The 22,739-nt window shown below is 51.4% G+C and overlaps 1 protein-coding gene across 18 annotated transcripts in view; it reads right to left on the bottom strand.

Annotated features, from left to right (window-relative positions):
* Positions 1-22,739, bottom strand: part of MAD1L1 (mitotic arrest deficient 1 like 1) — a 420,727-nt gene that overhangs the window by 134,579 nt on the left and 263,409 nt on the right. For 17 of the 18 annotated variants that reach the window (XR_011424443.1, XM_001490482.5, XM_023655119.2 and 14 more), the window contains one exon: positions 14,761-14,849. Coding sequence is in view for 17 of the 18 variants with exons in the window: in XM_001490482.5 (XP_001490532.1) it covers positions 14,761-14,849 (89 nt within the window). In the remaining variant the exon portion in view is untranslated. Of the gene's footprint in view, positions 1-14,760; positions 14,850-14,992; positions 15,098-22,739 lie in introns of those variants that run through there. The other variant, XM_023655134.2, reaches the window with a different exon arrangement.

Here is a 22,739-nt window from a genome sequence, read left to right on the forward strand (position 1 = left end):
GATTTCAATATCACTCTCTCAATAACAGATAGACTAATTAGCAAAAAATCAGGCAGGATAAAGTAGATCTGAACACTATCAACCAACTTGACCTAACTGACATTTATAACACCCCAGCTACAACATCAGAATACAGAGTCTTTCCAGGTGTACACAGAATATTTACCGGGGCAGACGTAGGCAGGGCCACAGAAGGAGGCTCAGTATATTGAAAAGGATTTTAGTAATTCAAAATGTGTTCTGTGACCATAATGGAATTAAACTAGAAATCAGTAACAGATAGTGAGAAACCTCATTTACAAGGATGTTTAAATAGACGCACCCAAAACATAAACTACGCGGTTCTGGAACCAGCAGAGACAAATCTGGAAGAGTGACGAAAGGCCCCCACGCTGAGAACTACGAGGTTCTCAGTTAGGCGGAGAGAAATTAAGGACGAGCTGAACACATGGAGAGAGACGCTGTCCATGTTCATGGGTGGGAGACTCAATCTTGTGAGGATTCCACTGCCCCCCAAATTGTTACAGATCAGAGCGTCTCAATCAAAACGCCCAGTCTCTGTAGAAACTGACAAGCTGATTCTAAAGTTCACGTGGAAACGCGACAGACCCAGAATAGCCAAACAACACTGAACAAGAAGGAGCTGGAGGGGAGACAGCACCCAACTTCAAGAATCACTACAAAGCTGGAGTTATCAGAACCGCTCTGGCCCCAAGTCAGACGATCAATGAAACCGAACGGAGTACAGAAATGGATACACAGGCACACACGGACAACCGTTTTTGGCAAATATACTAAGGCATTCCAGGGTAGAAAGGATGGTCTTTTCAACAAATGGTACTGGAACAATTGGGGATTCATAGGAAAAAAAAAACCCCTAAAATCTATATTTTGTATAATATAAAAACTAACTCAAAATGAAAATAAACCTATACCTAAAATGAAAAATTATAAAATTGCTAAAAAATATGGCAGAAAATCTTTGTGAATTGGGGATACACAAAGATGTTTTAGCTATGATATCTAAATCATCATATATAAAAGAAAAAAACTGATGAAAACTTCTCCTTCAAGGATTTCATGAAGAGAATGAAAAAGCAAGACGTAGACTCGGAGGCAGCATGTGCAAACAAGCCTCTGACAAAGGACTTGTATCCAGAATATATAAAGAACTCTCTAAACTCAACAATAAGAAAACAAACAGTCAAACGAAAAACGGAAAAAAGATCTGAACAGACACTTTGCCAAAGAAGACTGACAATAAATAACAAAGAAGCACATGAAAAGGGGCTCAAAGCCACTGGTCACTGGGGACATAAAAGCTCAAACCACGAGGAGACCACTACGCACCTCTCAGCAGGATTCAAACGAAAAAGACCGGCCACGCCAAGTGCTGGTGAGGAGAGGCTGGAGCTCGCCCCCGCGGGCAGTGGGGCGTAAAACGGAACAGCCACTTGGCAGTTTCTTGGAAAGTTTTAACATACAACTACCAGCCATTCCACAGGAGAAAGCATAGTTCTACACAAGGACTTTACTCGTAATATAGAGCCACAAACTGGGGAAAACCAAGTGTCCACCAACAAGGGTGTGCGTAAACAAATTGTGGGACATCCACACACGGGACGCCCTCGGCAGTGACAAAGAACAGAGCGCTGACATGCGCACACAGCGACGCCGCACAGACGAGCCCCGAGCCGCCAGGTGGGGGAGGTCTGCTGAAGAAGCTCTGGCCCCCGGCGACGGCGGGGAGCCGAGCGGACAGCGCACACCCAGTCCAGCAGGTAAGTCCTACCGCCCCTGGTTTTTAAAGGGGAAACCAAGGCTCATGGAGGTTAAGTGACAGCTGGGAGGTGGCCCATCTGGGACAGGGACCCTGGCAGTGAGACTCCAGTGTTGATGGCCGTACTCACCAGGTGAGTGCTTCTCGGAGGTGTGCACTGACCCACTGAGTGAGGCGCCCTGGAGAGTGTGAGCTGGGGTCAATGTCCGAGGCCACCTCCAGGAAGCCACCTTCTGTGGGAAGAACCTCTGCACCTTAGGAACAGGCTGGATGAGAAGCCCTGCAAGGCCCCTTTCAAAGCAGGGTATGACGGATTCTGAAGGCTCGTGAGCAACCGTTCTCGAGGGCTAAATTCAAATAAGCATATGTGTGTAGCTGCAGACATAATCAGAAGGCTTGCTATAATCCATCCTAGCTGTCAGCGAACAACTCCCATAAATAACACTTGTTTATGCATTTTTAAATGGGGTACTTTCTTTCCTTTGTCCTCCTTTTCAAGCAAACTGTAACCTCGCTGGGAGAGAGGGAGAGAGAGAATGAAGGAATAAGTGAGTGTGTGTGTGTGTGTGTGTGTGTGTGTGTCTAGAAATCAGCTAGAAGAGGGGAGTTGTTATCTTGCCTAAAACATCTATAATGAAGATACCACATACCCTGGACAACTTTTGAAAGAAGAATGATTGGTTTTGCTGAACTGAAAGACAGGGAAATGGGCAGGGGGACACCGGAAAGGCTAGAAGGAGAAACAGACAAAGCCACAAGTACAGTTGGAGACTTTAAAACTCCTTTCTAAGTAGCAAATAGAAATTGTAGACAGAAGATTAGGAAGGACTGAACAATACCATCAACCAAATAGCTCTAATTGAAATTTATAGAACACACCACCCAATTATAACAGAATTCTTCTCAAGCACAGATAAAACATTCCCCAAGATAGAGCATATTCCTGGGGCATTGAACAAACCTTAACAAATTTTTAAAAATTGAAATTATACAAACTATGTTCACAGACCATAATGGAACTAAACCAGATAGCAATAACAGACGATAACAGGAAAATCTCCAAATACTTGAAAATGTAACAACACCCATCAAAATAACACACTGTTTAAAGAAAATGACTAATGAAATTAGAAGTATTTTTAACTGAACGAAAATGAGAATACTCTATAGCAAAATTCGTGGGATGCAGTTGAAGCAGTGCTTAGAGAAAAATTTGTAGCCTTAAAAGCTTATATTAGAAAACAAGAAAGATTTCATACCAATAATCTAAGCTTCCACCTTAAGAAACTAGAAAAAAAGGGAAAAAACAGACCCAAAGCCAGCAAAAGGAAGAATATAATAAAGAGCAGAAGTCAACGAAATTGAAAACAGAAAAAAATGAGAAAAGTGGAAGGAACTGAACACTGCTTTTTTGAAGAGACCAATTAAACTGCAAACCTCCAGCAAGAGTGGCAAAAAAAAAAAAGAAAGAAATACAAAGAAACAGTATCAGGAATGAGGTTGCCACTGCAGACCCTGCAAACAATTAAAAGGGATGGATGGCATCAACAACTCCACACACACAAACCTGACCACTTACGTGTAACGCCAACTCTAGAAAACCCACAACCCACCCAAATTCACCCAAGAAAAATACATAACCTGAATATTTCTATGACTACTAAGAAAATTACGTTGTTAATTAAAAACCTTCCACAACAGAAATACCAACGCCTAGATGATTTTACCAGGTGCAAACCTTTGAAGAAGAAATAATGCCAATTCTACACAATCAGTTTCAGAAAAAAGAAGAGAAAGGAACACTCCCCAACTCATTTTTGAGGCCAGCATTATGCTGATACAGGCAAGGAGAGTAGAATAAAAAGCACTACAGACCAATACCCCTCATGAACACGGACACAAAAATCATCAACAAACATCAGCAAGCTGAATCTAGTAATACACAAAAAGAAGAATACATTACAGCCAAGGACGGCTTATCCTGGGATGTCAGGCTGGTTCAACACCGAAAAATAAGTCAATGCAATCTACCACACAGACAGTCTAAAGAAGAAAAACCACACGACCATATCAATCGATTCAAGGAAAAAGGAAGGATCTGATAAAATTCAACACCCATTCATGATAAATCAAGAATAGAAGAGAACTTCTACATCCTAACAAAAGACCTACAAGAAACCTACAGCTAAATACCACTCTTAATGGTGAGAGCCTGAACGCTCCCCTCCAGACCAGGAGGAAAGCAAGGATGTCTACCTTCGTCCCTCCACCTCAACATCCTGAGTCTTGACCAGTGCAAAACACAAGTAAAAGAGACCAAAGCACACTGCTTGGAGGGGAAGACAGAAAACTGACCAAATTTCGATAACAGGATATTGTAAAAAATCCCAAGGAATCAACCAAAAATAAAGACCAAAAAACCCTCATAGAACTGGTAAGTAAATTTAATAAGGTTGCAGGATACAAGACGAACAACTCTAAAATCACTTATTTCTACCTAATAGGAATAATGGACAATAGTAAACCAAAATAAAACCAAATTTACAACTGATATAAAAAGACAACTTGGGTATAAATCTAATGAAACACGAAAAACCTGTATACTTAAAGCACAAAATACTGATGAGAGAAATCAAAGACCTAAATAAATAGAGACACATACCATGTTCATGGAATGGAAGCCCCAACGTGATGAGAACGTCAGTTCTTCCCGAATTGAAGCACAGGTTTAACACACACTGATCAAAATCCCAGCAGGACTTTTTTTGTAGACATAGACAAACTGATTCTAAAATTTATACGGAAAGTCAAAGGAGCCAAAACAATTTTGAAAAAGAGTGAAATTGGAGGAACCACACTACCCGGTTTTAAAACGTACCATGAGGCTACAGTAATCAAGACAGTGGCGACGGGATAAATACTCAGAACAAACGGCAAATGGAGCGTCCAGAAATAGAAACAAAGAAACATGCCCAGCTGACTTCTGACAAAGGCATAAAAGCAATTCAATGAAGGAAGGACAGCCTTTACTAGAAATGGTCCTGGAGCAGGTGAGCATCTTTAGGTTAAAAGGTAAAATAAAAATAAACCTTGGCCTAAACCTCACACTTACACAAAATTTAACTGACCATGGACCAGAGACTTAAATGTAAAATGTGAAACTGTAAAACTTTTAGAAAATACACAGGAGACAAACCTTTGACACTCAGGGTGAGGCTCGTTTTCAGACTCAACATCTAAAAGCAAGTTCCCTGAAGGGAAAAATTGATAAATAGGACTTTATCAAAATGAAAAACTTTTGTTCTAGTAAAGACATTGGTAAGAGAATGAAAAAACAAGCTGGGACTAAGAAAATATTTGCAAAGCACATATTTGACCAGTACATGTCCAAAATACAGAAAGCACTCGCAAAATTCAAAAGTAAGTTAAAAAAGAATGGGTAAAGTACCGGAACAGACACTTCACCAAGGAGGACACGCAGATGGGAACCAAGCACATGAAAAGATGCTCCACCTCAGTGAGCGCCACGAGGACACACTCACACCTCACAGGAGCACTAAGGCAGCAATCCCGACAGCACCCAGTGCTGATGAGGATGGGGAGGCGCTCAAACGCTCAGAGTTTCTGTTCTGATCTCAGTTCTCCTGTCTCTGCTGTTTTCATCCACTGGTTCTTCCAGCCGCATCAAGTCCTGACTCTACGTGGACTGGTCTACTTCTGCTCTCAGTTCTACTGTTTTGGACTTCAAGTGTTCTGAAGTTCTGTTGTTTGGTGCAGATCCATTTAGGATCAGAGGTCTTCCTCGTAGATTGATCCTCATGTAATGTCCCTTTTAGTCCACAGTAGTTTTCTTTGTCCTGAAGTGTATTTTATCTAATATTAATTGATTAACACAGCCATACCTACTTCTGAAAAAAGTTAATGTTTGAATGCCATATCATTTTTCATCCTTGTACTTTCAACCGACCTACGGTTGAAGTGAGCTCTTGTAGATAAAATATAATTGGGTCACGCGTTTTCACCCACTCTGCCGATCTCTGTCTTGTAATCAGTGCATTTAGATCACTTACATTAAAAGTAATCATTGATTTCCTGTGCTTAAATCTGCCCTGTTATTATTTGTTCTGTTTGTTCCCTCTGCTTCTAACTCCTCTTTCTCTCTCCTCTTGCCTTCCAATGGGTCATGTGGCCCTTTTTAGAACTCCACTTTAATTCATTTATAGTGGTTTTACATATAATGTGCTGTATAGCTTTCGTGGTGGTTGCTCCAGGTACTAAAACATGCATTTGCAGCTCAGCCTCACGGTACTGACACTTCACCACCTCGAGTGAGGAGTGGATACGTCACCTCCACGCAGGTCCACTTGCCCTCCCCACTGTAAGACGGGAACTGGCGCACGCGAGCACCGCCAGCACATGATGTCACGGGTCTTCAACCATCGAGCGTCATTTAAAAGAAGTGCAAGGAGGACAGGCTGTTACACTTATCCCTATTTTTATCCATTCCACTGATGTTTCCTTTTGGAAATTCCAAGCTTTCCTGTTACCTTGTCCCCTCTGGTTGGAAAGCTCCCTCGGCCGTTCATTAAGAGCAAGTCTTTTAGTGACAAATTCTCTTAGTTTGACTTTATCTGAGAGCGTCTTGATTTTCCTTTCATCCCTGAAGGGTATTTTCACTGGTTGGCAGTTCCTTTCCCTCAGCACTTGAAAAATGTCGTGCACTTCATTCTGGCTTCTGCGGTTTCAGATGGGAAATTCACTGTCACTCAAATTGGTGCTGCCTGTAGATAATACAGTGTTTCTCTCTAGCTTCTTTCAAGACTTTTTCTTTGTGTTTAATTTTCAGAAGAGTAATTAGCACATGTCAAGGTGTGGATTGCTGTGGTTTTATACTGCGTGGGGTTCACTCAGCTTCTTACATCTGTAGGTTTATGCCCTTCACCAAATTCGGGGAATTCTCAGTCATTGTTTCTTCAGATATTTTTCCAGCCCCGATCTTTCTCTCCCCTTCTGGGACTGCACTTTGATGAACACTGTATCTTCTGTCCCCATCCCGCTGAGCCTGAGGCCCTGTCCTCCTGCGTTTGTTTTCCCGATGAGGTGATTTCTATTGATCTGTCTTTGGCTTCATGGTATTTTCCTCTCCAATGGACTGTTGTGTTCTGTCCAGCAAGTTCTTTATTTTAGGTATTGTGTTTCCCAGGTTTTTCATTTCTGTTTGGTGTTTTTTTGCTGTTTGTTTAATAATTTCTATTTCTTTGCTGAGGTTTCCTACTTTTTCACTTGTTTAGAGAGAACTCCTAACTGTCTGCTGAAGCATTTTTATGATAGCTGCTTTGAAATCCTCGTCAGGCAACTCCACCATCTGAGTCCCGGCGGTGCTGCATCTCTTGATTGTCTTTCTCGCTCAAATTACGACTGGCCCAGTTCTGGCTATGATAGGAGGTTTCCTCATTGTATCCTGGACACGCTGAGCACTACACTGTGAGATCTGCATCCTAGTCAATGTTCTCCTGGCAGGCAGCCACCCTGTCTGGGTGCCAGGTCCAGGGCACAGGTGGAAGTCCCGCTCCCCTTGGGCTCTGTTGACAGGCTGCTGCCAAAGTGGATCCTGCAGACAGTGAGGGTGTAAGCTGGACCCCTGACTAGTCCCACCAACACCAGGGTTGGGGAACAAGGGCCACCTCACTACTGGGGGCTAAGCAGGAGCCTTCTGGCCCTGGCTCAGTGGGAGGAGGAAGTGACCAGAAGCCACCATCTTGCTCTGGCTCTTTGATGTCACCGAGTGAGGGTGCAGCTCAGTACCCCACTCATCCACTGATCCCTCTGTGGCAGAGAAACCTGAGTGGTGCCTGCTCCCATTGCCTGGAGCATGAAGGCTGGCTCCCGGCCAGCCCTGCTGACACCCCCCGGGCACTGCCTGCACTGAGGGCTGCGGGTGGACAGTGAGCCCCTGCTGGCACAGCTGGCACTGCCGGGCAGGGACTGAATGCCGCTGCTTGCTGCCATGGAGGGAGTGGGGTGGGGAGGTGGGAAGGAGACAGGTTTTCCTTGAGTATTTGGCTGAAGCGGGGCTGGTGTTGTCAGAAAGGGTTCCTCTCTAGCCTGGGAGACAGTCCTTTCTTGGAGTGTGTGTGCGTGTGTGTCTGTGTGTGCGTGTATGTCTGTGTGTGTCTGTCTGTGTGTGCGTGTGTGTGTCTGTCTGTGTGTGCATGTGTCTGTGTGTGTGCATGCGTGCGTGTGTCTGTGTGTGTGCGTGTGTGTCTGTGCATGTGTGTCTGTGTCTGCGTGTGTGCGCGCGTGTGTGTCTGTGTGTGTGTGCGCGCGTGTGTGTGTCTGTGTGTGCGTGTGTCTGTGTGTGTGTGCGCGTGTCTGTGCGTGTGTGTCTGTGTCTGTGTGTGTGCGTGCGTGTGTGTCTGTGTGTGTGTGTGCGTGTCTGTGTGTGTGCGTCTGTGGCTGGTCCAGATCAGAGTCTCTGCGGCTCCCTGTCCAGGTACGTGGGCGGCAGTAAGGAAACCTGGAACTCACCTCCACACGGTTCCTCAAGTCCCGGGTCCCCATGCAGGTGACCCTCTCTGCACCTGCAGGGTCCTCCTCGCCTGTCGTGTCGGCTCGGGGTTTTGAGGAGTAAGGAGGACGACTGGGAGGAACGGGGCTACTCAGCTTGACCAGAAGCAGAAGTTGAAGATCTTTTTAAAAGCAGCATCTCCACATCCTTTTCTGCGGTTTATTTTATGCTGTCTCTCCCGGCCTTTGGAGGATACACCTGAGGTTTCTTTTTTCGAGAGAGAAAACAGTAGGTCTCCGGGCTGAGGAATACGGGATAAATGGCAGCGACCCCATGAAATGGGGTCAGGAAATGTTCCCAGTGATGCTGAGCCGCCTACACCCTCCACACAGGAGTGTCCCAAAGACAAGGCCCGGCCGAGAGGAGAGACCAAAGACGGCAGTGCTGAGGGCTCCCCAGGAACACGGCCCAGCCACGTGCCACCATTGTGAAGCCACAGGAGCCAAGTCCAGCCAGGCACACGGCATTTCCATGGGGCTGCTTGGGTCCCTGCTCCTGACACGAGCAGACTGCCAGGACCACCAGACACTTGGCGAGGGCCAGGTCCAAACCACCAACTGACAAAAAACAGTAGCTCCGAGGAAACAGACTATTCAGAGGGAAGAAACTTCAGAAAGTCCCATTATGAGCATCAAAGAGGCAGTGGACAAACTGTACTCGTTAACGTCACGAAAATGTTTTATATATAAAAGAGTATACAAAGAACAATAAGAAAACAAAAGAGTCTCAGGAAACTCAAAGTATGGTAGGAAAAATAAAGGACAGGTTGATAACTTCGAGAAAACTTAACAGAAAGTAGAACAAAAAGATGGAAAATAGGATCAAAAATGTTTTTTAAAACAGAACTAATTCAGCAAGTTCAACATCCAAATAATTGTAGTCTCAGAAAGAAGAACTAGAGAAAATTGAAGAGAAGTAATCTGTAAGTAATTCAAGAGAATTCCCAAGAACCGAAGGACACAAGAGACCAGACTGAAAAGCCACCGACGGCCCAGCACAACATGTAAAAACAAACGACGCCAAAGTGTCTTCGTGACACCTCAGAACCGGGGCAGGAAGATTCTTCCGGTTTTCGGAGAGAGGAGACACAGCACGTGCAAAGGAGCCAGATCTGCAGGCTCTGCCCTAGGCCATGACCACCTGTTCCGCCCGCTGCAGAGTCCACGCAAGGAGTAGAGACGTGATAATCCAGCTGTGGGCACCAGGCCCTGTGACGTGGTCACCCGCCCCACGCTACAGAGCCCAGGCGTGGACGCCCATCGTTACTGGCCGCCGGGCAGTGGGCTGGCAGAGGGGACCCAGCTTTGCTGGTCAGGGGACTGCTCACAGCAGGGCCTGCAGCCCCATGGAGGAGTCTCCCTGACCATGGGCTTCCCCAACTCCAGCCTCCAGATGGAGCTGCGGGGGTGGGGCTGGGGGTGGGGGTGGGTGAGGCCACAAAGGTTTGCCCTGCCCGCCCTGAGCAAGCCTGAGACCCCCAGTGCTGGCCGGAAAGCTCATGACCAGCTCCCCCTGGAGAAGCCCTCAACCTGGAAGGCCCAGGGTCTGAGGGCTGCCTCATCCTGGCTGCAGCCTCCTTTCAGAGGGCATCACTCCCTGAGGCCACCGACCCGGGCCCAAGGCAGCAGCAGGTCTGAAATGCACGGAGGGGGTTCTGATTTCCAGGCCCGGGCTGCGGGTGGTGAGTGTGCAGCCACGCCCCTCTGCAGCTGTAAGCGCACCTCAGCTCGGCCAGCTGCCCTGCAAGCTCAGAGGCAGTGGCCGTGTTTCCTGATCACAGGCTCAAGGACGGCCAGAAGAAGGCAGGGGCGTTCAACAAGGATGTGTTCACGAGACGTATTTTTAAAAATGCATAATAAGAGCCCAGCACCTCGCAGTCTGGAAACGGTATGGGTGGGACCACAGGGCACCGTGCCATCCTCTGAGGGCCCCCAACACCAAGGACCCCTCAGCCCCCCGAACCAGGGGTCTCTGTGTGGCTGGAAAAAGGCCTGGGGCCGGGCAGGTCCCTCAGAAGGACGGCAGTGAGGGAGCAGGGACTAAATCCACAGCCCACACTCAGGATTCGCCGGAGCTGCTCTCTGGCAGCGGAAAAGAAAGAGCCCACATTTGTTCCAGTTGAAAGGGCCCTGCGACTGTTGCCACTTAAGTTTTACACGCCCACATTTAATCTATCAGACGGACTTAACATATTGCATATGTTGAACACACACACAATTCATGCATAACAAATCTGCGTGTGTGCGAACGACTGAGGCAGCCTGTGCTGTCTCCGTCCTCTGGGAAGAAGGGGCCCCCAGGTCCCCACGTGGGCGAGGCCAGCCCCGGCCCAGGCCCCCCCGGCGGGCCATGCGCGTGCTGCAGGGCGCTAGCCGTGTGAGGCCGTGGGGCAGGGCGACAGACGGCAGCCGTCAGCGGTCCACTTGGTCTTCCTCTGAGCGAGCACTTCGGTCAGCGCTGCTGGGTGAGTTCCAGAGAAGACGTGCAGCAAAAGCACTTCACGCTCCGGAGGACGAGAGACTGAGGCAGCTCGGTTTTCATTCAGAAGGAAGCCTTCCTGAAGCCTCTCACCCTGGAGGACGGCGGCTGCAGGCAGGGGTGACAGTGAAGCCTGCATGCGTGCCCCCCGCCCCAAGCCCCTCACTTGCCCACAGAGAAGCTGGGGGGGCAGCACGGGCCCAGCAAGCCTTGCTTTCCGGCCGCTGGGCTGGGTTCCAGGCTCCCCACTGCGTCTGCTTGGAGGCCTCTCCCCAAGCCTGCGCACAGGCACATCGCGCCAGCATCCTGGCCCTGTCTGCTGCCAGGGCTGAGGGGGACCCCAAATGGGGCCCCGAGGCCCGGTGGGGCTGGCGAGGCTGCACGGTGCCCAGAGCAGCATCCTGGAGGTCCGTGTGCCATGGGAGCCCCAGGTCAGCCCCGTGCGCGGCGGGACACGCGGAGGGTGAGGTGCAGAGCCCGCTGTCAAAGCGTGGTACACAAGCGCCAGCCTGATTCCTAGTCATCAACCACAGAGGCCTTTTTCTCCACAGCTGCAGTCTCCAACGAGTCGGGGAGAACGAGAAGCTTTCATCTTGAGGTAGAAGACATCACTGATAAAGCCTTTTAATTAGATTTTAGGAAATAAATAAAGAGGCCGGCCCGGTGGCATAGTGGTTAAGTTTGCTGGCTCTGCTTGGGTGGCCCAGGGTTCAAAGGTTTGAATCCTGGGCACAGACCTAGCACTGGTCATCAAGCCATGCTTTGGCAGCGTCCCACATAAAATAGAGAAAGACTGGCATAGATGTTAGCTCAGGGCCAGTTTTCCTCACCAAAAGTAAATAAATAAATAAAAATGAGTGAATCCAAAGTGTGCTAGCCCACACAAATCTGATACACGCCTGGCCACGCTCACGTCAATGGCAGATGAGAGATGGTCTGAGAGAAGAGAGAGCTGTGGAGTGGTGGGACAGCCTGCCTGGCGGCTCAAGGACTGCAGGATCCCCAGTTGGGGGCAGGCTGCTCCTACTCTCCAGCCACAGAGGAAGGATGCCAACTATACCTGCCAGGCAGGGGTGATGGGAATTAGGGCAAACACCCTGAATCTCATCACCCTCCTCCATCCACCACTCAAGAGCCAGCCATGGCTCCCAAGGACAGAGGGACAAGGGCTCCAACTGCCTCATGGGGCGTTCGAGGCCCTTTAGGATTTGGTACCAGTCACGCCAGCCCTGTCCCCCAGGACAGCTCAGCGCCCCATGAAGGTGTCCCTGTGGCCACCCTCCAAGCCCCCCTGCCTCTCCTCCTTGTCTGTTTATTATCAAGACCAGCCCCACTGCTGCCAGCTCTCTGGCCCTCCAGCCCCACCTCCGATCGCAGGAACTGCCTCCTCAGTAGACTGGGGCTGCTCCCCGAAGTCAGGGTGCTGGAGGGGGACGGCCAGCTGCAGCTGGAAAGGGGTGTTCCCGCAGCAGAAGCTCAGCCGGTGGTGGCCGGGGAGGCAGCTGCTCCATCCTTGCCAAGTGCCCCTTCCATCTTGCGCCCCGGCAGCCAAGGATGCTTTCCAGCTAAAAATGTGGTCGTGTCACTCATGTGCTGTGAAACCTTTGATGGCTCCCCTCTGCTCTTGGGAACAAGGCCACAAACCATACAGGGCCTGCTCGTTAGGGCGGACCCACAGTCACCTCCTCACGAGGCACCTCTGCTGAGCTGCCCACCACCTGTCGCTACACGGGCATGACTGCATGTGACTGACACCCCCAGGCCCCCGTGCACTGTGAAGTTGCGGAGGACAGAGATGTGTCCTTCTCCCCCGCATTCATCCTCAGGCGCAGCCCTGAGCACGTGCCTGGCACACACCGACTCTGAACAAGTGAATGACTGAACGAATGAAGAGCAAGTGAGCCACGTCAGGACCTGGCGCGTCCCTAGAGACAGCGCTTCATGAGGCCAGGTCCACGTGGGAGAACGGCTTTGGAAATCCTGGAGAAAACCCTGAATCCAGGAGAGGCAATGACGGTCACTTACTGGGCCCTCACTGTGGGCCAGGACAGACGACCTGCACAGCAGGGCCATCCCGGCATCCCGACGGGGCCATCCCAGCATCCCGACGGGGCCATCCCGGCACCCCGACGGGGCCATCCCGGCATCCCGACGGGGCCATCCCAGCGCTCCCGACGGGGCCATCCCGGCATCCGGACGGGGCCATCCCGGCATCCCGACGGGGCCATCCCAGCATCCCAATGGGACCATCCCAGCGCTCCCGACAGGGCCACCCCAGCATCCCAACGGGACCATCCCAGCACCCCCGACGGGGCCATCCTAGCATCCGGACGGGGCCATCCCAGCATCCCGATGGGACCATCCCAGCGCCCCCGACGGAGCCATCCCAGCATCCCGACGAGACCATCCCAGCACTCCCGACAGGGCCATCCCAGCATCCCGACGGGGACGATCCCAGCGCTCCCGACAGGGCCATCCCAGCATCCTGACGAGACCATCCCAGCGCTCCCGACAGGGCCATCCCAGCATCCCAACGGGACCATCCCAGCGCTCCCGACGGGGCCATCCCAGCATCCCAACGGGGCCATCCCAGCATCCCGACGGGGCCATCCTAGCATCCGGACGGGGCCATCCCAGCATCCCGACGAGCCCATCCCAGCATCCCGACGGGGACGATCCCAGCGCTCCCGACGGGGCCATCCCAGCATCCCGACGAGACCATCCCAGCGCTCCCGACAGGGCCATCCCAGCATCCCGACGGGGCCATCCCAGCATCCCGACGGGACCATCCCAGCATCCCGATGGGGCCATCCCAGCATCTGGACAGGGCCATCCCAGCATCTGGAAGGGGCCATCCCAGCACTCCCAACAGGGCTATCCCAGCATCCCGATGGGGCTATCCCAGTGCTCCCAACAGAGACAGAGCCTCGGGAACAGGGTGTGCCACTGTCACAGCCTTAGCCACAGGGGAACCGACCCCCCAGGTGGGCTGGGCCAGGGTGTAGCTCTCCCCGGTCCATGCCATCACTGACGGACCAGGGTCTCACACACATGGTGGGCCCTGGAGCTGTCTGGGTCACAGCTCAGTCTTCTGTGACCGACAGGAGCAGCTTGCAGGAGAGGAACCAGACACCCCAGGCCTGGTATGTGGCAGGCGTTCGGAGCAGAGGAGCTGGCTGAAGGCACTGAGCACCCCAGAGCCAGGGGCCCCTCGGACGGTGCTTGCTCTGCACCCAGAGCAGATGGGGAGACACCATCAACTTGTCCATCAGCCAGTTCTCCAGAAAGAGCAGGGCCAACACAGGGACCCAAGGAGAGCCGGAGCAGGCTTCTCAGAGCTCTGCCTGCGTCTCCCTGGAAACTTCCTACTTCGGGACCCCGCTCCGTGCACAGCACAAGTGGAAGGGAGCGCTGGAAAGTCCCCCAGCCGCACCTCTCCTCCTTGGAAGCAAGCTATGCCGGGACACGGGAGGTCAGGAGAGACAGCAAGTGCTCACAGGGAGCACGCCTGCAACGGGGCCTGAAGGTGGCCTGTAACACACTGTAGCACGGCCGGCCTGGCTGCTCTTTGCGATTGATTCTCTTCACACGGCTGGCTCTGCATGGGCTCTGAACCAGCAGGCCCCCAGGTCCCCGCTGCCCCCTGAAGCAGCGTGGAAAGCAGAGAGGCTGCTCCCAACTGCTTCTGTTTTGCTGGCAACAAAGACAGGCCCCCCCAGACAGAACTGTGACTCGAGTCTATTCCGCTCTCTCCCGAGCACTGGGGGCAGCCTGGGCTAGGCCGTGAAGAAGCCCAAGCCAGCAGAGACGAGTCCTCTGCAGAGACGACACTAAGTGGATGGAACACGAGTTAAGAAGTAGTCATCCTCCAGGAAGGCGACAGAGGAAAGAGGCGCAAACAGACCCCAGGTGGGGCCGGGCGTGAGGAACGTACCTGAGTGAGTTCACCTCCTCCCTGGAGAACAGGAAGCTCTGGTCGGCAGGGCCCGACTGAGACTTCAGCATCTTCAGCTCCATCTCCAGCTGCGAGAAAACACAGGATGGAGGGTCAGCCGGGACGGGCACTGCTGGAGCCCCTTCACTGGGGCTTCCAAGGACCCTCGGCCAGGCCCCTGAAATCCAGAAGGCAGCATCCAATTTCCCTGGGCGGGGGGCAGGATGCCCACCTCGTGCGGGGAAGCCGGTGGGAGAGACCACGCTGGCTCCTGGAAACCCAGAGGCCGGAGGCTGCCAGACCTTAAAGTATTCCAGCTCGTGGAAACACAACTTCCTTCTCCTTTTTAGCACTTGTCTCCGGAACAGCAACAGAGACACACAGCCACTGTGGAGTAGGTTGAGGGGAAATAGGAAAATCTGAGGAAAAGGGGACAGCAGTTGGAAAGAACACATTCTAGGTTTACCAACGCTTCTATCTGTTTTAATAGTCATGGGATTTTATTTATTTGCCACTTCAAACTCCTCCATAGGATGACAGGTGATGCAGACTGCGTGGAAGGGAATGTGAATTTTAACCTGCTCTCACACACCTGGGGGAACAGGGGTGCAGCGGGGGAGCCAGACGCCCTGAGGCTCCAGGAAGAGCAGGAAATAGACTCCAGCGCAGAGGTCCAGGCACAGGAACAGGAAGGGGCCGGGCAGGCGGGCACCAAGCAGGCAGGCTCCGGGCCGGGACCGTCCCACGAGCGAGCCCCACGCTCCAGTGGGGCTGGGACATGCTCATCCAAAGCCATGCCCCGCTGCCCCGGGAGTCAAAGGCCCCGCTGACCAGACAGGTTCTCTAAGGGACTCAGGGCCCCAGTGGCCTTGAACACTGCCAGCAGCCGGGAAGGCCCCACGCAAGCCTTGCTGGTTGGCTGCAGGCTCAGTGTCGCGATCCTCGGACTGGGCTCTGGCCATTCCTTACGCCTGCTCCCCACAAAAGCAGCTTAGTCCTCAGGGCCTGTGAATCGTAAGAGAGGAGGGCCAAGCGCAGGGGCTAGAGGCGGGGGTGGGGGGAAGCCCTGGTGTCATTCCAGCTCTGCCACTACTGGCTCTGCACCCTGGCCACCTGGCCGCCTTCACTGCCAGCGCCAGGTAGCTCCTGCTCTTCCCGTTGGTCCCACAAAACGCCACTTCCTTCCCTGATCCCAGCTCCTGCTGAGAGCACTCCTGGACCCAGTGCTGTAGGTCAGGGCACTGCCCAGCTCACCCTTCTGGGCTGGTATTGTGCGTGTCGATCTGATCACAGTCTGTGTGTCTGGCTGATGTGTGCCCAGTTCCTAGACCAGAACGGCTCAGAGACTACTGGTGGAAGGAGAGTCTCCAGTGAGAGGGAGGCAGCCACCGCACTGGGCTGGAGGTGCAGGAACAGGCCCAGACCACTAGCCTGTGCTTGGGCCCCTCGACGCGCCCAGGTTGGTCTCCGTGCTCTGGCACAGACGAGGTTCGGAGGCTCCCTCATTCGGATCTCATGCTCTGGTGGTTGTCTGGCTCTCTCAGACTGTGTGCTGAGTGCTCCCCAATGGCCCACATGGAAATGGGGGAGTGCGGAGAGGTGGCGGGGGGCCCTCATCTTTTACAGGGCTTTCCAGGGAGGCACAGCCCATGCGGCAGGCACAGCCCCACGAACTGGGGGCAGCCAAGAGCTCCCAGCTCCTGCCCCAGCATGTGAACGGCACTGGGTCCTAGGCTGAGATGGACAGGACAGGGTCAGCAGGAAAGGTGCCGTGACAGATCAGCAAGGCCCAGGCTGCAGGGGGGAGGAGGGCGGGCCCACTTCCACGTATGTGCCTTCCAGGCCTAAATGAACAGCCCTAGACCTTTCTTCTCGAAAACAGTCTCTCCAGGCCATTCCTGGAAAGGCCCTCCTTGGGCAGCCTGACTTAGGAATTCCTGGGCGAGGCATCCAGTCTACGAAGCCCCAGTATTAACCGTCAAGGTCCCTGAAGGAAACCTGGCCCCTCAATGGGACCAACACACAACCAAGTGACCCCAATCCTGCCCCCAAACAGGACCACTCCACAGCTAGGCGACCCCAATCCTGCCCCGAAATAGGACCACTGCACAACCAGGTGACCCCATCCTGCTGGTCATGGAGGGTGAACAGGCATGAGCATCACTATGTTTCCAGAACAGCCTCGGCAAAGTCCTCAGAGGCCCAGGAGAAGGGTCAGAACCCAGGGACACGTGGCCACTCCACGCCTGTCCTCCCTGAGCTCCAGCGCCACCAGTACCCACTGAGCCAGCTGCCTGCGCTGACAGATGACAGGCGCCTCTTGTGGCACGTCTTGTCATTGGGGTGATGCCCCACTTTACAGAGCAAGCACTAAGTGACCACTTAGTGGCGTCAAAAGATGGTGTCGAAACGTGAAATAAAACCTGATCATATTCAGGGGGAAGCAACGCTCACCACGTCCTGTGGCCCTCCCCCATCATAACCACCTCCCCCAGGAAGCTGGAGCTCAGATGACGTTTCCTCCCAGGAACCGGGCTATCTCAATGCACGAACACTCCCTGACACTCGCCTCTGAACTATCAGGGTGCGTCACTCCTTTCCAATGTCACCCAGACTGACCTAGAAGCTGGCGGCACCTTCCTTTTCTGGTGACGTTCAGCTCACAATGGTCTTTGCTGGGTGGGCTCCCAGAAAGTCCTTGTCCTAACTGTGCCCGTCCTCGAGGCCACAGCTGAACAGACCAGTAGATACACTGGACCAAGAGGATTCTCTCCAGGAGGGACACAGGACAGGCCCAAGAGTCCAGTCTGGGCTGCCCCGTGTCTCTCTCTGTTTTCTGGGCGGTGGGGCTGATCTCCTGAGCAGAAGGGATGCACACCTTAAGCACGGACAGGCTGATACCTCTCAGCTACCAAGCACCCACGCCGCGGAGGAAGACGGTCTGCAGAGACGAGCAGAGTGCAGGACAGGACGCCTCCTGGAGCCCTCACAGCCCTGGTCCCAGGCCCTGCCCAAGGTCCTGCTGGACCTTGTCCTGGATTCTCAGAACGCTTCAAGGCCTCGAGACCCAAGGTCCAGATGTCCAGTACAAAGGGGCGCACACGGACAAGTCTCTCCCCAACGTCACCCCAGCCCCCAGTCCCTGACCCACAGCCAACAGTCGTCAAGCTGCGTGTGTCTTTCAGAAACAGTTCACACGTTCACCAGCAAACACGTCTCCGTTATTCCCCTTCTTGTTACAAAAATGGGAAGATAGCCTGCACGGTGTTTCAAGCCTTGCTTTTTTCACTTAATATACTGGGGAGACGTTTGCAAACCAGCGCAGAGAGAGCTTCCTGGTTCATTTCCATGACATCCCAGAACTCCACCATGTGGACACCACCTCTTATTTAACGAGCTCCCACCGGCGAACATTTAAGCCGCTTCCCACACGACACTGCTACAGTCGACGTGGAGGCGCACCAGCTCTTAGACACTCTGCTTCCCACGTGTGCAAGTTCACCGCAGGATGACCTCTCAGAAGCACACTGCAGGGTCAAAGGGCATGTCCATTTGTAGTTTCGTCAGGCACTGGCTGGCAGGCTGCCCTTAGGATGACAGCCCAGATGTCCCAATACCACCTATCAAAAGGCTCGACGGCTTCCTGTGGTTTAATACTCCACGTTCTCACTCACTGAAGTCCTCTGTGTAACTGAGTCTGCTTCTGACTTCCTATTCTCTTCCACTGTTCTGTCCACAAGAATCTTAGAAGCCTTTTTCTCCCCATGCCATCCCACCCCTCTACCATCAAAAAAAAAAAAGCACCAACCAAAAATGTTTCTTAAGGGCTGGCCTAGCGGTTAAGTCCAGTGCGCTCCACTTTGGCAGCCTGGGTTCAGTTCCTGGGCGCAGACCAATAGCACTTGTCAGCAGCCATGCTGTGGCAGCGACCCACATACAAAATAGAGGAAGATTGGCAAAGATGTTAGCTCAGGGCAAATCTTCCTCAGCAAAACCAAAACAAAACACAAAAAAACACACCAAAACACATTTTTTTTAAGAAAGTCGGGACTATTTTAAATGGACAAGGTAACTCAGGAGAACTCCTGCTCAAGCACACGGCCGGCCTCCTCACGGGCTTGGAAGAGCCTGTGGAAGGTCCCCCATTCAGATCCTACACGTTATAGGCCCTTGCTCTTGGACATTTCATCTTTTCGCCTTTTTCTGCTGTTGCTGTTGTAAATGGGAGCACTTCTTCTGCTGTCTCTGTAACTTGTTGTTTCTGTATATACATGACTTTAAATTTCTGCATGTGGTCTCACTTCCTTTACTACATTCTCTGGTTACAGTCGATTTCGCTGACTGTCTCTGCACACAATCACGTCAGCTGCCAAGTGAGCACGTCCCTCCTCCGTCTCAATACTTAGACCTTCGATTCTTCCTCTTGTCTGCTTTTGACGACCAGTAACCCCAGAATAATATTAAATTACAGCTGTAATACTGGACATCCTTAACCTGTTTGTGGCTTCACCGGAACTGCAACTAGTATCTTCTTATTTATAGCATGTCAGTTTTTGGCCGAAATAGATATATTTTATCATGTAGAGAAATTACCCACATATTCATACTTTATTAAGTTTTTAATCAAGACTGAATGTTGGATTTTGTCAAATGCCGTTTCAGCAAACATGGAGAAGATATCCTAAAACCAAACCAGCAGCCCAGCCCTGCAGAAACCCACCTGACACGGTGGGTTCTAGTGCACTGACTTCACTTCCGGACACGGTAACACGTGTGACTGGTCTACAGTCTGTGCCCGCGTGTGTACGCGCACACGCACACTGCACAGGTGGGGATCTTCACAGGTGCTGGTGTCAACAGCGTGCTCACTTCAGGAAGCTTGGCTCCTCTCCCCTGCCCTGGGACAGTCTGCACAGTACGGACGTGCTGGTATTTTGAAGACCTCGTAGGATTTCCCCGTGAAACTGACTCAACCTGATGCGTTTTCTGTTCCTTTTCGCTGGGGAGGGCTGGGCTGGCTTTTTTGTGACAGCTTTATAAATTGGTCTGTTTAGAATTGCTCTCTCTTCTGGAGTCAGTATTGATAGGTTATATTTTCCTACAAAATTATTCATTTCGTTCAGATTTTTATTTAAATAGAGTTGTGATATAATTCATAGTTCTTCTTATAGAATTCATGTAGAACTCCTGATTCCTTATAGGTTTATTTTCATTTTTGTTTTTATTTATTTTCTTTACTGTTGAGGTAGAGCTCACACACAGTAAGGTGTATAAATCTTGTGTGTACGGCTCACTGACTGTACACATGTCCACACCCACGGCACCACCATCCAGATCAAGACCCCGCATTCTCAGCACCCGGGACGCCCTTCCAGGCCCCTTTCAGTCAGGAACTCCAAAGTCATTACTCTTATTCCTTATTTTGGTGGTGGTGATGGTGATGCTTTCTATTAATTTTTTACTAGGACTGTGAATAATTTATATGTTTTCTGGTGTTATTTCAAAGCACAGGCATTTGGGTTTATTTATTATTTCTACCATTTTTCACTTTCTTATTAACTCCTGCTTTGATCTTTATAAATTCCTACCTTTTGCTTTACTGGGCTTACTTTGTTTTCCTCTGTGAGTTCTTGAGCTGGGTGTTTAATCCACGCATATTCCCTCTTTCTTGCCCAATAATACAGCACTTATGCCCATGATTTCTCTGCTGAGCACACTCCAGTGTTTTCCACAGGCTCAGAGGAGCAGGATTTCCATTAGGATTATTTTCTAGATTTTATGCACTTTTGAACTGCATTTCTTCTTTGACCCAAGAATTAAGACACAGGCTTTTGTTCCCTTTTTTTTTTTTCAAATTTCCAAGTGTTAGGAGGTTTTTCTTTTTCTGGTTTTGTTCTTGATTTCAAATTCATCACTGTGACCAGAGAAAGCTGTCTGAATCAGCTCTACCTATTTGAATTTGTAAAGGTTTTTTTATTATGTGATATACGGGTAGTTTGGGTGAACGTTTTCTCTGAGCACTTTTTAAAAAGAGCGTTCTTTGGTTTCGGGGTTAAGGACACAACACATATTCTCTTTTCTGTTGCTCAGTCTTGCCCACTTGGTATAATGGGGATTAGGAAGTACAGTAAATTCTCCTACCACGGCTATCCCTCATTATTCCCCTCAAACTGCCCCTCGTCTCGGCTTTTCTGGACCAGCAATCCTGCTGGTTGTGGGCTTGTTGTCTGGTTTGCTTTTTTCTGTGAAATTCTCTCGATACTCAGACAGGTTTGTGTTTTGGCTCTAGTGGCTGCTTTCCTAACTCGTAACCATACACAATGCCTGTACTTTTCTGCTTCCCACGGTTCCTATCAGTTTCCTATGCTGAGCGTCTGATTACCAAACGCATCATCCTTATTGTTCACCTTTCTCGGTTAAATATGCTTTTACTGCGCGATGCTCTCGTTAAATGGTATGTTTTAACCTTCAGCTACTAATGATGGGGAAACCAGCATTCTTTTCTCCCATCTTCTCCCTTTTTGAGAGTTTTTACTAAATCCATAAATTCTACATTGTCAGACACGTAGCATTTGCATCCGGCTGCTGGTCCTCCCCATCACCTCACCCTCCTGTATCCCGATCGACCTTCTGCTCTGACTCCTGTCCTGAGCTCAGCTGGCGCCTGGCTCACCTGCTACCCTGGCCTCCCACCTCTGCTCTGGACGCTTGCATTTTGTTCCAGCTTCATGGATTCTACTGGATTGCTAGGGTCTATTTCTTGGCAAAATGTTCAGATATAATTTTCATCTGCTCAATGCCAATTTTTTTCCTGGGAAACTCTTTTCTGTTATTTACTTTTCTACAAAATTTTTTGATTTCACAAAACTGTGCGATGTTGCCTTTATTAGCCATCACTGAAAATGAGTTTTATTTATCTGGCTTTGTGCAAAAGGCTGATACTGTGCAAAGGACAGGGTGCTCTCTTCTCTTTACCTCTGATCGGATGGCTCTGTGAGACTTCCACCCGCCTGCGCTCCTGCCCTCTGGTAAGAGAGGGCGCTGTGAGCTTTCCCGCAGGAGGAAACGCCTCCTCCCTTTCCGTCAAGGAGACATTGGCACTTGTGTGTCCGAGTTCTCACTCACCTCCACGTCTCCTGCTCCTGTGAACAGAAACGGGGCCAGGAAGCTCCTGCTCCCGCGGCTGACCCCGTCCATGCTGCTGCCAACAGGGGCCCCCGCTAGCGCGAGGTGTTTCATTAGCAGCCTCCCGCCCGCCGGGGTGCCAAGCCCCCTCCCTGCTGCAGTGGCCCGGCTCCTTCCGCACAGCCTCTCCTAGGTCACGCTGAGGGCCTCTTCCTCCCATTCAGGGGCTTGGGTTTTAGCTGTATTTCTGTTTTGCCCAAATTTAAGTTCATCTTTTTGGTTTTCATTCTTCTTGGTACTTTTGGATGATTTCCAGGTCTTAAAAAGGGAGAAATGCTGACTGACACCACAGTGCTCAAAGCAAAAATCAGGCCCTTCATTTTAACTTGTCACCTTGGACTCACAACCAGCGGACTTTCAACTTTGCTCCCCCTTTGGTCTTCCACCCAGGCTGTGCCGAGCCGCCAGCCTCCGCCAGGCTGCGGCCCACACACACTGACCTGACGGGGCCACAAGGACCGCTGGGCCTGCCCCCATCCTGCTCTGCAGACACCCGAGCCCCCCTGAGCGCCCTGCACCCCTCAGTCCACAGCCCAGGAGGGCGGATGGCAAACAGGACACACGACACTTGTCCACAGTTCAGTTTCCGTCTGTACCCCGACTCCCGTCCACTTTCACCCCACCTCAGACGCTACCTTCTCCACCAATCCCCCCAAGCTGGGCGTGTCAGCTCCATGTGCCGTATTTGACCACGTAATCCGACGACTTCGGTACGTGCCTCTTCTTCCCCACTGGCCTGGGTCCTGGAGGCTGACGTGCCACCGCTCAACCCGTAACCCCTATTCCTGGCTCAG

This window comes from Equus caballus, chromosome 13, assembly GCF_041296265.1.
Source record: "Equus caballus isolate H_3958 breed thoroughbred chromosome 13, TB-T2T, whole genome shotgun sequence".
Lineage (NCBI taxonomy): Eukaryota > Metazoa > Chordata > Mammalia > Perissodactyla > Equidae > Equus > Equus caballus.